Source organism: Schistocerca cancellata, chromosome 1 (genome assembly GCF_023864275.1).
Source record: "Schistocerca cancellata isolate TAMUIC-IGC-003103 chromosome 1, iqSchCanc2.1, whole genome shotgun sequence".
Lineage (NCBI taxonomy): Eukaryota > Metazoa > Arthropoda > Insecta > Orthoptera > Acrididae > Schistocerca > Schistocerca cancellata.
In genome coordinates this window covers 654,653,169-654,670,858 of record NC_064626.1, presented here as the reverse complement: position 1 = coordinate 654,670,858, position 17,690 = coordinate 654,653,169, and the positions used below count along the sequence as shown (strand labels likewise).

The 17,690-nt window shown below is 39.0% G+C and overlaps 1 protein-coding gene across 1 annotated transcript in view; it reads right to left on the bottom strand.

Moving 5' to 3' along the window:
- Positions 1–17,690, bottom strand: part of LOC126183608 (5'-3' exoribonuclease 2 homolog) — a 449,636-nt gene that overhangs the window by 356,048 nt on the left and 75,898 nt on the right. Inside the window, exon 8 of the mRNA XM_049925723.1 lies at positions 16,630–16,836. Within this exon, the coding sequence (XP_049781680.1) occupies positions 16,630–16,836 (207 nt within the window). The remainder of the gene's footprint in view (positions 1–16,629; positions 16,837–17,690) is intronic.

Below are 17,690 nucleotides of genomic sequence, written 5' to 3'. Positions count from 1 at the left end.
TGTGATTTCTTTCACTTATGGCCAAGAAGAAATAATCCATAATGGAGATGTGATTTATGGATTAATATATTAAAGTTTATCTTTCTTCAAACTGAATTTTTTTTTATTTCAAAACTTACAACCTAAAAAATAATTTGTGAATGGGAACTTGTGGCATTTCAGATCTTAATGAATGCACTTTTGTGCTTTGATATAAATGATACATTAAATTGGAGAAGTTTTTCTGTGGGTTAGGTGGCAGAACTATGTTAGACGCTCCCTCTGAGATGCAGATTACTCATGGGAAAGGAAATGGCTTTCAAGAGAGAACTGAGCATATGTCCTGAATATGGCTGACTGTCAGCTATTTTTTTAAATAAAGATTTTAAAATACTGCAAATGAGGAACAACAAGAACTGAGAGGAAATCCTAAGATTGTTATTGTTGAAGTACGTAGAAATTTGGTAAACTTGTAAATTCATGGAATAACTGACATTCAAATTGTTATTTATAAGCAGCCAAAGATTTCCAAACATTTACAGAAGAAATTGACACTGCTGTTCACCAGAGCAGTTCTAGTTGAGTAAACACTTTGACCACTTGAGTTTGAGTTGAGCTAGCCTAGCATGTGGATGATCAGGCCCTGTTAGCATCACGTCTCCATGTCACTAGTCACAGAGATTCCCTTTGCACTGATTCACTGATCATGAGTACAGCAGCTGCACTCGGTGTTGTTCGTCATCACTGCAAGTACAGTCTGAACGAAAGTTTCACCTACAAATACCTTGCCTCAATTCTCATCAACTTTATGTAAAATACATTGTTATTGTTCATGATGCAATATACCTTCATCAGCACTTTCATGGAACTATCTTCCAACACGATAATGTCACATCATAAGTAAATTTCCTCAAAAACTTGGGTACAACTACTTCCCTGAACAGCCCAATAGCTACATAAAATTTATAAAGTGGTCACGCATATAGCCTAATCACTTGACAGTTTCCCCATTGACATTCTAAAGCAATCATTACAAATAAATTATCCATTATAACATTATCTATCTGGCAGAAACAAATGAGAAACAAGCTTTTTAAATGTACAGTTGGCGGTTCACTGTTCGAAGTTTTTGGCTATCATTCAAGATGTGGCAATAACTTTGAAAGTTATTTCTTTAGAATAAGTACAGTGAACAAGACAATAATGACTTACATAATGGATTTAAATGTAATATAAATTTCTGTCTGAGACTTTTGAGAAGTTGGAAAATTGTTTGTACACTCCTGGAAATGGAAAAAAGAACACATTGACACCGGTGTGTCAGACCCACCATACTTGCTCCGGACACTGCGAGAGGGCTGTACAAGCAATGATCACACGCACGGCACAGCGGACACACCAGGAACCGCGGTGTTGGCCGTCGAATGGCGCTAGCTGCGCAGCATTTGTGCACCGTCGCCGTCAGTGTCAGCCAGTTTGCCGTGGCATACGGAGCTCCATCGCAGTCTTTAACACTGGTAGCATGCCGCGACGGCGTGGACATGAACCGTATGTGCAGTTGACGGACTTTGAGCGAGGGCATATAGTGGGCATGCGGGAGGCCGGGTGGACGTACCGCCGAATTGCTCAACACGTGGGGCGTGAGGTCTCCACAGTACATCGATGTTGTCGCCAGTGGTCGGCGGAAGGTGAACGTGCCCGTCGACCTGGGACCGGACCGCAGCGACGCACGGATGCACGCCAAGACCGTAGGATCCTACGCAGTGCCGTAGGGGACCGCACCGCCACTTCCCAGCAAATTAGGGACACTGTTGCTCCTGGGGTATCGGCGAGGACCATTCGCAACCGTCTCCATGAAGCTGGGCTACGGTCCCGCACACCGTTAGGCCGTCTTCCGCTCACGCCCCAACATCGTGCAGCCCGCCTCCAGTGGTGTCGCGACAGGCGTGAATGGAGGGACGAATGGAGACGTGTCGTCTTCAGCGATGAGAGTCGCTTCTGCCTTGGTGCCAATGATGGTCGTATGCGTGTTTGGCGCCGTGCAGGTGAGCGCCACAATCAGGACTGCATACGACCGAGGCACACAGGGCCAACACCCGGCATCATGGTGTGGGGAGCGATCTCCTACACTGGCCGTACACCACTGGTGATCGTCGAGGGGACACTGAATAGTGCACGGTACATCCAAACCGTCATCGAACCCATCGTTCTACCATTCCTAGACCGGCAAGGGAACTTGCTGTTCCAACAGGACAATGCACGTCCGCATGTATCCCGTGCCACCCAACGTGCTCTAGAAGGTGTAAGTCAACTACCTTGGCCAGCAAGATCTCCGGATCTGTCCCCCATTGAGCATGTTTGGGACTGGATGAAGCGTCGTCTCACGCGGTCTGCACGTCCAGCACGAACGCTGGTCCAACTGAGACGCCAGGTGGAAATGGCATGGCAAGCCGTTCCACAGGACTACATCCAGCATCTCTACGATCGTCTCCATGGGAGAATAGCAGCCTGCATTGCTGCGAAAGGTGGATATACACTGTACTAGTGCCGACATTGTGCATGCTCTGTTGCCTGTGTCTATGTGCCTGTGGTTCTGTCAGTGTGATCATGTGATGTATCTGACCCCAGGAATGTGTCAATAAAGTTTCCCCTTCCTGGGACAATGAATTCACGGTGTTCTTATTTCAATTTCCAGGAGTGTATATAATTGTCTGTTAATTCCATTTGTAAATAATGCAAAGTAATGTTTCTCTTTAGTTGCAAGAACACATTAACATCAGAAATGCATAAAAACTATATCTAACTTTCAATAATCTTCATATTTCTATGTTTACTTCTATCATTTAAAGGATTTTCCTCCAAAGGTAGACTGACTACCACTGGAACTTTAGTAATTGCACTGTATCATCAATGCTGAGGTTCAGATCTATTTTCCACTCCTCCTGTCACTATGTACTTCACACATTTCTCTAAACATGGGATTCTGGGTGACTGCTACCTCTCTTTATTACCTCTGATGTCCTCCACCATAGTTTCTTTACCTCTGTATTCTCTCTGTTTTAATTATGAAATTAAGCACTTAGAAATTATCCACCCTTTATTAATAAATTCCTGTTCTCATTTTACTATTTGTACATTATATATTTGATCTCTGTACAATACCTTTAAGTTTTGCCGTGATGCCATAACGGTTTTGATTTTTACTTCCATCCAAATGTGACAATATCTTATATGTTGTTATCAATTAGAACACAGTTCAGCATCATATATTTAAAACTTTAGTACCAAATTGTGCTGGGTAGATACGCAAGAGAAATTAAATTAAATCAGGATAATCTTACTTCATTGTGCTTTAGTCTCATGGATGTGTGCACCTATTTTCATCTTCAGACCTGTTTGTGGCACTCCAACTCAACCAAGACATTGGAGTACATAAAGTGATCCAAACTGCAATCACATGCAGAGTCAATGCTACCGTATGCATAAAATATGCCTGTTCTGGCTAGATTTTTGATGTAGTTATGTTTTAGATCATTTGACGTGTTTCAGTTGTGTTGAACTGCCACAAGCAAGTCTGTCACTGCACAATTATGAAATTGATAATGTGAACTAAATATCACCAATACAACAGCAGAGTGGATTATGCAATAACAGTAAGCTGGAAGGATAACTTTATTGAATATGTTACCATAAGATAAAGCAGTAACTCTTGGAAACTTAATATTGACACTGCATTATCAGTAAATTAGGACTTCACATTCAATACAACTTCCACTTCTGCCAGATAACAGAAACCATGTAAATTATCACAAAAGCTACTACTTTTAAAAAACCGAAGTTTTATCAGTTACTGTATATTAAATAGGTTCTCTTTATTTTCTTTCAGTAACTTAATACTTACTTTGTTATAAAAATATGTTCAAAAAAAGATGCCTATATTTGAAGCAATGAGTTTTGCTTACAGTACACTAATACTTGACATGCAGGTTTACAATTACTAGCGCTCTTTACCATGTAGCTAATAGAATTTTTAATTCCTCATATTTAGCCAATCAGATAATTTGGAAGATTAATCTCCAATGAGGTATGTACATACTTTTATTGTTAATTGTCAGGGATTCCCAGTTATTACTTTATGTAAATTGGAAGTTTAATAGATTTGTGTGAGAGAGTGTAATTCTTCGCTGAACAACGTACAAGGAGTTCTACATGTTTATCATTTTTGGATATGGTATTGTGATCGTAGGAATCAAAGAAATTTATTTTTATTATCAGCAAAAAAACTGTTAACCCATGAGTAGGTATGTCATTTTTCATAACACAAGCGGGCATGCGGCGTACTTTGTATATATGTAAGACCAAGGTAAAAATGTATGAGCAAAACCACAGTTTAATCTCAGTTTAGTCAAACAATAATGAAGTAAACTTTCATTATATCACTTTGTTACCACAGACAGGTGTTACCCCACTGCAGTGACCCACCTGAGGCATCAAACAGTGCAGTGCATCAGATTCCAACCAAACGCTTATTCGATTACTAATTATCTCGCAGACAATTCCTTCATTCTGGGATTGTGCTGCTAGCTCATAATCTGGGTCAATTTCTTGCAAGGATTGCAAGTTTTTGCTCACCTAACTCACTATTTATCTTATATTACTGCTGCTTACTTGGACATATGACAACACAATTTATCACTGTGTTAGCTAAAACGATAATAAAAGAACAGATATGGGTTCATACTGTGAAATAACAATGGAACAGTGCAAAACATTTTTATTTGTGGTTGGCACACTTTATACACAGACGTGTCTGCTCAGGGTTAAGGAGAAAATGTATTGGAAAGTGAGTAAGAATTCCAAGATCCTCACACAATTTTATATTTTTGCCAATATTTTTGCCAATTACTTTTGCTGAACAAATAATTTATTTTCTGTTAGACGTATTGCCCAAGAACATAATTTCATAAAACAACGGAAAGTAAAAATACTCTAAATGAACCAAGAACCTTGCTTTAGCTAAACACAAATCGAGAAGCTACTTAGGAAAAAACTATTTTCAAACTATCACAACACAAGTCTCTTTGAGATTAAGGGAAAGTGTTTGCTGTGGATCAATTTTAGGTCTCTTCAGTTATCATCTGAGCTGCATCTGATATAGATGACTTTGAACCTTAATTATAAGCCTAGTGGCAAAGATAAACATTAAAGTTTTAGAACTCCTTTAAAATCATTAGAAGATCACTTACATAGGTTAAGAACAGGAGTCACATAAACAGCATATTTTATCACAAAGGGATGAAGTCAATGGAATGGTTCTGTATCTGCAGCCAATTAAGCGAAACATTTTGAGCTCATATGATGGGTAGCGTAAGTGGTTTCCTTTGTCTTTCTCTTCCTCTACGTAAGTGTTTGTAACTATTACCATATTTTTATAGTTTCCAAATTTTTTGTGAAAATGCAGGTACTTTCAGAAAAGTGACTTCACTAACTTATTCCAACAAATATTCATACACCGTCAGGAATTTTTATGTACAATATTAACAACAATTCATATGAAGTGTTCATTGCTTTGATGCAAGACACTGCAAACACGACACTCTCGAAGATGTAGACTGGCTTTCAATATTTCCATCACCATCAACTGTGTAAGCTTTACCAGTATCAACAGTATTTCCTTAGGTGGTATCATACATCAGTGTTTGTAGTTGCATTGTCAATAATTTATAATGCAAATCACACCACCATCACTACCTCACAGAAATAATCAAAATAAAGACATGTCTTGTTAACAACTGCTTTCTGCAAAATTAAATTGACTGTATGAACCCGACGGAGTAATTGCTTCCCACACAGGCCTTTTTCTAACATCCTATGAACTGAGGTGCAGGGGGATTCTTGAGCCATCAGTTTCTGCAAATGATGTAGCACATAATGAGGCCAAAAAGTTTATAACAGGTTTGAAAATTTTTTTTGGTGCAAGTAAGATGGAAAACACTATTGTTGTGACGATACCTCATAGACATGGCTTGATCTATAATTCATGTGTTAACAAAGCGATTCGTATAACAAATATTAAAATCAAACAACTATGTTCCATTTATGCTAAATGCAATGTAGTGGATATTAGCATACTTGAAAGAAATTTGCACACTGAACATGGTGAGCATCTAAATTACCACGGGAAAACATTTTTGTGTCAGGAGATAAACAAAATTGTAAATGAAATACGAGCACGCAGCAGCCTTGTCTTAAAAGACAGTCCCACAGAGCATGACCGTACACCTCCTTTTTTTAGAGAAAACGACATTACAGATGAAGGAAAGTTAGAAACCACATTAAGTGGAAACTGCAGCAGTCTAATTCATTCAGATAATCGTGCAACCCTAGATCATGTAGTGAAAATAAATGAATACAGAAGGTTCTGTGAAAGTAGAATACCACTATGTAGCAGTGACAGTTTCCTCCTCCTTCATATAAATGTACAATCTCTTAGGTGTAAAATCAATGAATTACAATACTGGCGCGATAAAATAAACTGCAGTGTTCTATGCATCAATAACCACTGGATGAAAGACACTGAACACTTGTGTGTTCCTCTTAGATATTTGTTAGTTACAAGCTACTGCAGAAAAAGTATTACACATGGTGGGGTCTCAATATATGTCAAAAGTAACCTTGAATTGCATTACTCAGTTATAGACCTTAATAGAATATGCCTTGAAGCTACAATAGAAGTAGCTGGTGTGGTAATGCACGAACAGAAAACTGTAATTGTCTCAATCTATCGAATCCCAGGCTCTGATGAGATAATATTTATAGAAAAAATTGATACTTTAATACTGCTGTTGTCAAAATATAAACAGCATAGAATTGTAATTGTAGGTGATATTAACATAGATATAAGGGCAAAGAGAAAAAATGTAATTCATATGATTGACACTCTGAAGTCATTAAACTATTACTGTCTCAATGAAAAACCCACTAGACTGAATGCATGCCTTGAGAACATAATTAGCAATGTACAAAGAGACTCCATACAATGTGATGTAATAGAATTAGGAATATCAGATCACGCAGGGCTATGGCTTCAAATTGAAAAGTCAGCCTTCAGTTCTACAGAGAGAGAAGTGACACACAGAATTCTAGGTGAATCCAATGCAAACAAAATGATAGAGTTCAAAGAAATGGATTGGGCTCATGTAATGGATAACAAGAAAATGATTAATAAATGTTTTACCATTTTCCTGACAGAGATCAAGCATATAGTAGAAATGACATACCCCTTGGTAACCAAAAGGTACCAGAGTAATATTACTCATAAGCAACAAAATACTAACAAGTGGTACACCCCACAACTTAACAAACTCAGAATACTACTGATGATTATGAAAGACAAATCTCATAACAGTGATAGGGACAAGGAAAATTACACTAAAATGAGAAACCTTTACAGATTAGAAATAAAAGTGCGGTGCAAATGATGAATATATTTTAAATTCTAAAAATAAATGTAAAGTTGCCTGGACTGTCATTAAAAGGGAAATTAATAATACCAATAATGAAAGGAGTATCCCTATTGACTGCAACATTCTCAATGAATATTTTGTAAATAGCGTCACCACCCCACCCATCAATTCTGCCTCTGATGCAGAAGCATTACTCACTTGTGCAAAACAGACAAGAAGTGAGAAGTTCACTTGGACCCAAATCACATTAAATGAGATTCATAAGTCAATCAACAAATTAAGTAATTCCAAAACAGAAGACTATCATGGACTCAGTAATCTCATCATAAAATGTATAGCAAAAGAAATTAAAATGCCACTTCTCTCACTATCAAACAAAGTACTTGATGAAGGAATATTCCCCAATTGTCTTAAGCTCACAGTTACATTGCCTGTGTATAAAAAAGGTGAAAGAAACCTCCAAAATAACTACAGATCCATTTCAATAGTACCAATCATATCCAAGTTAGTAGAAAATTGTGTGCATAAGCAGATATACAGGTATTCTGAAACCAACAAAATTTTAAATGAACAACAGTTTGGCTTCAGGTCACACCTATCAACTGTAAAAGCAGTAGAGTCTTTGGTGAGCAATGTTTATGAAGGGTATGAAAAAGGGTATCAATGTCTGGAACACTTATTGACCTAATTAAAGCATTTGACTCGGTGTCACATGACATACTCATCAAAAAGTTAAAATACTATGGCATTGATGATACACTCTGTCTATTCAAATCTTATCTAAGCAATAGGTTACAACTTGTATATGCAAACAAGCAGAGGTTAGAAATACTCCCTATAGAAAGAGGAATACCCCAAGGCTCTGTTCTTGGACCTTTTCTGTTCATTGTCTATGTTAATGACTTCTCGAATTACATACCGTGTAAGAACATACAGTGTATTAACTGTAAGACGGCAGAGTTATGAGGGGAGTGCGTAGAGAGGAGGAAGCAAGCATTGGCTGGCGAGGGGAGAGGAGAGGAGCCATTGTGGGGAGGGGGGGGGGGGGGCTGGCACTAAAAATTGCACGTCATGCTTACACGAAAGCAGACGATGTGCTCACAAACCATTCATCCAATTGCAATGAAACTTTGGTGAGTTGTTCTCCGAACGCCCGAAAAGAGTAATGGCCACTGTTTCAACAGTTAGGTTACTGTAGCATGCGTAGCGTAATTGATTAGGTAAATGCTTGTAATGCAGCGGACCCGGGTTCGACTTTCACTGCATGCGATTTTTTTTTCCCCCCGGTGAGCTCCCCCATGCAGTGACACTCTTCACGTAAGTCACCCTTCCTCTGCCAACATTTATTAAACGTTAAGTTATTATCGATCCACAATTCATCGAGATAAAATATTCCTCTGCCTGCTTCCCTGAAGTTCTTCATGTCAACAATGAAACGAGATCGCCAGTGCACAATGTCTGGACGTTCTAACAATACATTCCTCTTGTTTTCCACCTTACGCCATATGAATCCCATAGACAAAAGTACTTTTCTCGGTGAGACAATACTCCACTTCCAGCCTATTTTGTCGTGCAAAACTGGATGCAGTGTTCGCAGACTCGGCACAATCTTCCGCACTGAATAAAATTCCACTATCGTGTCACAAATGGCACGCTGGTTGAAATCATCGATCATTACTTCGATTTCTCCACTTCTTTTTCTAAGTTAAAAGAGAGAGAAAGATTCATAAGAAAATGCCTTCTGCACTGCATGTATTTTTTTGAATTTGGAAATGTACTGTAATATGAATGTGTTTCAAATTAAAACAGTAACCAGTGGTGTTTCCATACAAAGCAATACGGTAGCAAGGAAAAATGAAATATAAGGTAATTCGGACAAAATAGGGGGCTCCTTCAAAGTGATCGCAATCAAAATACACTCCTGGAAATTGAAATAAGAACACCGTGAATTCATTGTCCCAGGAAGGGGAAACTCTATTGACACATTCCTGGGGTCAGATACATCACATGATCACACTGACAGAACCACAGGCACATAGACACAGGCAACAGAGCATGCACAATGTCAGCACTAGTACAGTGTATATCCACCTTTCGCAGCAATGCAGGCTGCTATTCTCCCATGGAGACGATCGTAGAGACGCTGGATGTAGTCCTGTGGAACGGCTTGCCATGCCATTTCCACCTGGCGTCTCAGTTGGACCAGCGTTCGTGCTGGACGTGCAGACCGCGTGAGACGACGCTTCATCCAGTCCCAAACATGCTCAATCGGGGACAGATCCGGAGATCTTGCTGGCCAGGGTAGTTGACTTACACCTTCTAGAGCACGTTGGGTGGAACGGGATACATGCGGACGTGCATTGTCCTGTTGGAACAGCAAGTTCCCTTGCCGGTCTAGGAATGGTAGAACGATGGGTTCGATGACGGTTTGGATGTACCGTGCACTATTCAGTGTCCCCTCGACGATCACCAGTGGTGTACGGCCAGTGTAGGAGATCGCTCCCCACACCATGATGCCGGGTGTTGGCCCTGTGTGCCTCGGTCGTATGCAGTCCTGATTGTGGCGCTCACCTGCACGGCGCCAAACACGCATACGACCATCATTGGCACCAAGGCAGAAGCGACTCTCATCGCTGAAGACGACACGTCTCCATTCGTCCCTCCATTCACGCCTGTCGCGACACCACTGGAGGCGGGCTGCACGATGTTGGGGCGTGAGCGGAAGACGGCCTAACGGTGTGCGGGACCGTAGCCCAGCTTCATGGAGACGGTTGCGAATGGTCCTCGCCGATACCCCAGGAGCAACAGTGTCCCTAATTTGCTGGGAAGTGGCGGTGCGGTCCCCTACGGCACTGCGTAGGATCCTACGGTCTCGGCGTGCATCCGTGCGTCGCTGCGGTCCGGTCCCAGGTCGACGGGCACGTGCACCTTCCGCCGACCACTGGCGACAACATCGATGTACTGTGGAGACCTCACGCCCCACGTGTTGAGCAATTCGGCAGTACGTCCACCCGGCCTCCCGCATGTCCACTATACGCCCTCGCTCAAAGTCCGTCAACTGCACATACGGTTCACGTCCACGCCGTCGCGGCATGCTACCAGTGTTAAAGACTGCGATGGAGCTCCGTATGCCACGGCAAACTGGCTGGCACTGACGGCGGTGGTGCACAAATGCTGCGTAGCTAGCGCCATTCGACGGCCAACACCGCGGTTCCTGGTGTGTCCGCTGTGCCGTGCGTGTGATCATTGCTTGTACAGCCCTCTCGCAGTGTCCGGAGCAAGTATGGTGGGTCTGACACACCGGTGTCAATGTGTTCTTTTTTCCATTTCCAGGAGTGTATCTGAAATGGAAACTCACCTTTTCTTGCCAGGCCGTTTGTGGTGATACGCCAGGAATATTCTTGGAAAACTGTTTGAATCTTCCAATGCTACGCATGCTTTGTCCTGTGTATGTAGCAGCTCTCACTGAAGATTTGTAAATGAGGTGAAGCAATTTCTTCTGCTCCTTTCTCTTTCACAGCATTCAATCACATGCAATATAATTTTGCGAGCATCACTACGTAATACTGGTTTCCTTCTAGCCGTAGGCCTACGGGTAGGGGTTGCTGGCGACTCCCGAAATAGGCCAGCAACTGCCTCTTCACTCATTTTGATAATGTTTAGCACAACTGCACCATAAAAACACGCAGAACAGTACAGCGCAAAACAATAACAAAGCAGACGACAGTGGCTACCTTGTACAACACAGTCAGCTGTGTAATGTTGGCAGTCGAAACTGTGTGCCTACCGAAGCCGCCCGACGTTTACCGACTTCTACCGATTCAGGACTAGGGAGAGGTCTGCCATCTAGAAGTTTACACACTGTACTATATGCTGACGATATGACATTAATAAGTACAGGAGAGAACTTACAGAGTGTACTGGACAAAAATAGGGAAATGATGCAAATGGCTAATTACTGGTGTCAGGCTAACCAGCTGTGCATAAATCAAACAAAAACAGAAGAAATAATATTTAATTTCAAAGTAACTAAAATTGAAAACAAAACAGTGAAATTACTTGGACTAATAGACCAAAAGCTCTGATGGGAAGGACACACCAATTATCTATGTAGTAAACTAGCACGAGTACTTTTCTTATTGTTTAAATTAAGAAACAGTGTGAGCAAGCAATTGCTACTCCACTCATACTATGCTTTTTTTCATTCCCAACTGCAATATGGAATATTGCTTTGGGGTAACCCCCCAGGGGCTGAATGTATTTTCAGATGGCAGAAGAAATCAATCAGGTGCATGGAAGGGTTAGCACCCAGAGAGTCCTGCAGAAATTATTTTAAATCTCTTGGCGTAATGACAGTGCCAAGCATGTACATATATAACTGTTTAATATGTGCCAGAGAAGATCTGAAAAAAATGGACCTGAGATGTGATGTGCATGCACACAGTACAAGTAACAGTCACCTGCTGGACTTGCCTTCCACAAGACTTGCTGTAGTCCATAATAACTATAAGTACTTAAGCATAAAATTTTTCAATAAGTTACCATGCTCAGCTCATACAGTACCACTAAATAAATATAAGAATACATTGGAAACCTGGCTAAAAAACAAGGAATTCTATGCAACTGAAGAATTCTTAGAAACTAATCATCAAAATATATGTTTTACCTAAGTTATGAAGAAAATGTTTTGATATTATATAAGCTAGTTATTTACTGTGATTCTTTTCTTATGTGTGTATTTAATTATTGTATAAAACACTGTTTTACATAATGCTGAAGAAAAAGGTCTTTAGTTCCTTTTCTCACCTTCTGTAACTATTTGAATATCGTACTGAAACTAAAACCCTCTGTAAACTTTGACGAAGCCAATTGTATGAAAAATACTGAAAGGCTAATAAAAATATTCTATTCTATTCAGATAAAAACAATTTAAAAAAACTGTACCACAGAAGCTGTTTGTAGCATAGAGGATTACTAAGTTTCAAAGAGTCATAAAACAGGTTCCTTTAGGCTGCTGATATACAGACATTCAAACTAACAGTGAGAACATGTGTTTCACCATTTCCTGCAATGAAGTATCTGCAAATCAGATTGTCTTCTGAACTCTGTGTTTTAAAGGGACAACATATAATTGGTATTCCAACCCTGCTTAAACTTTTTATTATCTCCTGTACATCCAGCATCTGAGATGTCTTAACATTACAATCAACTGATAGTCTTTAAAGTGTACATCAATGACTTTATCATAGATCGGCTAAAATTATTCATGTTCAGGAATGTCAACATTGACATTTGCCCCTCCACATGTCTACAAGAAATTTAATCCTGTCAAATTGCGTAGACTACAAAAACATTTCCCCAATAATTTCAAGAGATTAATAAACTCATCCCAAAAGTTCTGGCTTTCTGGAAACTGTTTCTGACAGCTTGAGGTTCCACTGTATTCCACACAACTGAAATAAAGCTGTGTGCATCCAGGAGAATGAATTGCTTTGCAGAGTCTGGTACATTGTGTGGTAGATAATGTTGAATAAGGCACTCTCAGTGGAACTGTTTTCTTATTTTTTTATAAGTCTTTGATAAATGGTTGTAGTGAAGGAAGGGAAGCAAGTCCAATATTTTGCAGCAAAACATTTTTCAGGTTGGCAGCACAATCATGCAGGTTGCCATCCAGCTTAGTCACCAAACATTGCAGTTTACAAACATTTCTAAAGCAACAGTGATATGCAGTTTTACGAATGATGAGTAACTTCCATTTCTCTATAACACTGATGCGAGTGAGGACCATCACCCAGTACAACTTAAGACTTTTTCGGCAAGAGTTTGGAAAACATCCAAAATTTTTTATGCATTAAATCTATCACACTTTTCATATCTAACCATCAATATTCCAGGCAGAACCATTATCTCCATTCATGGATTCGGCCACTCCAATTGTTTGGCAACCATTTTCTGCACATCCCTTAAACTATCAAGCCAACCCATGGCCACAGTAACATTTTCCATTTTCATCTTCCTTCCAAATTTCTAGAACCTATGCTTGAATTATTGATCCACTTAGAAGGTCTGACACATCCCTAACTTGGTATAGCCACTACAGTAAAACATCTTACAACTCAGCACATGCCCCAGTCTTTGCATTCTGGTAATTTGTTGCCCTTCTCTAGCAATTTTTTCAAGTTCTTTCCATTTGCCAACAATGTGGTGCAAAGTTAAACATGGCATCCCAAAAGACTGCGCAAATCCTTTTCTGAAAGTATATTGCTTTCATCACAGTATCCTATCATTTCCAATTTCTTGACTACAGAAAGAGCTTTCTTACTATATACTGTCTGGACATGTCCGAAAGAACAGACACCATTTCGATACAGTAGCCATTATGAAACAAGACACCAAGGAATTACAGACATTGGCAGTGAGGCAGCACTGATTGAGATCAATGGGGAAAGCTGAAAATTTGTGACAGACTGGAATTCGAACCCAGGTCTCCTGCTTGCTCGCCAAATTCTCTGACCACTACGCCATCCGAACGCAGTGGTCACTGTAGTTGCACGGATTGCCCTAGCACATCTTCCGTAAGATCCAAATTCTCAACTTATCCACACACCACTAATGTAAGTCCCATGCCCATTATTCTCATTACTTGTGGCATTTTGCCAATTCCTGTAAAAGTTCAACCCAGGATACTTCTGACAGAACAGACACAAAAGAACAGTCGCTACTCACCATACAGCGGAGATGCTGAGTCACAGATAGGCACAACAAAGCCTGTCAGGAAATGAGCATTCAGCCAACAAGGCCTTCATTGGAGATAGAAAACACACACACACACACACACACACACACACACACACACAAGACACAAATTCTTATGGGAATTGGATAAATGCCATGAGTAATGAGGATAATGGACAAGGGGCACTACTTTAGTACCGTATTAGTAAACTGAGAATTTGGGTCTGACAGGAGGCATGGTAGCGTACTCTGTGCAGCTGCAATAATCACTGTGTACACATGGCTTAGTGTTCAGAGCATCTGCCTAACAAGTTACAGACCCAGGTTTCCACCAGTGGAATACAGCACGTTTTATGCAGGAAAGGGCACTTTAAATGAGAAATATTTTACAGTTCTCATTGAAGTTTTGTGTAAAGTTGCAGTTAATGAGAGTTTTACAAGGAAAAGTACTTCAGACAGGAGTATACTGATGAGATATTATTATTATTATTATTATTATTAATTATTATTATTATTATTATTATTATTATTATTATTATTATTCACACAATAAGACCATGCAAGGTACAAGCAATCAATGTCGCTCTTGATGGTTGGCCTTCCTTTGCGTCCAAATTTGTTTCATCCTTTCAGAATGAAGTCTGCTTTTTCTCATCAGACCATGGTGTTCCAGTCTGTTTTCTAATTTCCCTCAGACCAATTTTCCAATCAAATATTTTTTATCTGAATGTTTTTCTATCTGTAACATCTGTCTGAGTTATACCTGCTACTTTAAGATCCTCCTTAATCACAGTGATCCATTCAATAAGCTCAGTTTTGCCCTTACTTCTGTTTTCATAGAATTCTACTATTTGTTTTGTTGACCTAGTGGGTGCCATTCTTTTAATGCGCCCTTAAAATTTAAGTCTTCGTTTTCTCATGTCACCATGTATGTCTGTGTATTCTTCTATTTCCTTATTACTTCTCAACCTGTAAGTTCCTCCATCAGTAATTTTGGGGCCTAATGTTTTCCTAATTATCCTTCTTTCTTTCTTTTGAATTTCTCCAATGCCACTCTTTCCATTTAAAATTAAAGTTTCTGCTCCATAAAGACATTCAAGTCTGATTACAGTGCTCTAACGCCTAAGTTTACTGGATTTAGAAAGTGGTTTTTTATTACAAATATTTTGGGTTAATCTGAATGTGGTTGCCATTTTTTGACAGCGAACTTCATTTGCAGATTTTTCCAGACTGTTTTCTTTTATGATTTCCCCCAAGTATTTAAACTGAGAACCCCTTTTTACTTTTCCACATTTTGTGTTAGAGAACTTTGGTGCTTGTTTGTTGCATGGACGGGATATTATTGTATTGCTTGACACACTTTGAAACAAAACATCTTATCTTCATATACAAATCATCATTTACGCTGCCATCTATCTGGACAATATTACAACATTTTGATAACAGGATGCATTAAAACTTGAGACCACCACTGTTGAAAATGTAAGCTCTTCAATCTAAGTTTCAATGCCTGTTTCCCCCAGTAGATAAACACAGATGCAGAATAACATCACCCAAGACACGCACACTCACAACACTATTACGCAAAGATTTAACAGCCCTGGAGCCAGTGTGGTAAAATTAAAGATAAATCTAGTAAGAATGCTTATTCAAAGATTCAAAAATTCAGTAAAAAATTTAAATTTAACTGTCTATGAAACTATTAATTTATGTGGGTAAAGGATCACTCCAATGCTAATTATTTAATAATGAGTCGCATTACGTGTGTTGCTGAGTGACGTTACACTTTTTAACCTAAATAATATATTTTACTCTAACTTATCGAGTATTTTCAAAGATCCAGACAGTTCATTAAATTACACTGCCAGTTTTAAATACACTGCTGATGTTGTCTAAATCTCGTGGAACTTTTTAGTCTCCAGGGAGAAAGAAAAGAGCTCCTGAATGAAAGAAAAGGAGGAACACTACGGGGTAATTGTTAAATTTGTGTCAATGTTGTTATATGTGGCAGTTCTGTGCAGTTCAATATCCCAAAATACTTTCAGATTAATACAGGTACATATACTGAAATACAACCCAGTACCTCAGATTACATGAAAAGATGGAGGAATAACATCTGTTTGCTGTTTTACCAAAAAATCAAACTTATTACATTGCTATTAACATAAATGTCCCATCTATGGGACAATTTATTTCAGAAAATTAATCAAGACAAGGAGACCAGAGGCCCTGTACTTACTTTCAGGAGGTCAAATTCATTGTACTGTCATTATAAACATTTAAAATAGAATTTTGCAATCTTAGCTTTTAGGACTTTTTCCTCATTCTTCAGGTCAGAACTGTCTAGCTATTCCATCTCCTTGGAATTCAAGTCCCATCAATTAAGTATGTAAAAGTTGGAACTTCCTGATAAAAGAGCAACACATACAGAAAAGAAATTTAGCCTTACTGTGGGTGCATACTGTCCAACAGGTGTCCATGCTGGTTTAAAATCTCTAAGTAGTTTCTGCCTCTTCCTTTGCGCCTTGTTTCGTTCTTTAAATCGAACTTCTTTTTCCTGTCTGCTCTTGAAAATTTCATCTTCTACTTCTCCAAGATCAGACATGATCAGCTGCACCCGATCAAGGTTTACATTACCACTGTCAGTCAGGAAACCCTGCAAAGTTTTACATCATAAACTGAGATTTCGTATAACCACAAAACAGACAAAAACACTGTTTATGTTAATGCACTGATGAAAAAATGCTAACACAATTTATGATTTGGAAGAATGCAAACACATTAAAAAGCGGTTCAACAAATAACAAACGAAGAGAGGAAATGGTAAAATTCAAATGTTTTTATATTGTTGTAAAATGATTTCTAGAAAACATTAAAAATAACTAAATCATTACTACATTTACGTTTACACCTCTACTTGTACAATAATGCTTGGTACAAACTACCTATTATTTTTAAAATAACCGTATTAATTCATAATTCACATATATTGTACCAGTTATTTTGTATTGAATATTTTTTTGAATACCATAAAACAATGCAATCACTGGCACCGAATCAATTACCAAAGGCAGTGTAACAGTGATTTCAGCTGTATCATATCATGTCACAGAATGAATGTAATAAAAATATAAACATGATTATTGTCGCTAAATGAGCATGAAACTATAGCTGGATCAGGTGCTTCCTTTAATCAAAACCACATTCCCATATAATCTTAAACACCATCATCAAACCAATATGATTCTTACTTTACTAGTTGGTAAATTTATGGAGACAGAACCTAGTATTTTATTGTGCTTCACTAAGTTACTAATAAAAAGAAAGATTTCCAATTATTGTCCTGTCTGCAAGGTGAGACTCCATTACTTTGTAGTTATTCAGCTTCCTTATCCTGTATAGTTTCTTATTTCCAAATCAACTTAAGAAGTAGTGTTTTACTTTCCTTGCCAAGTGGAGTTGCTACATCCCAGTTCAAGTTCCTATTCACACCACCCTCCACATAATTTT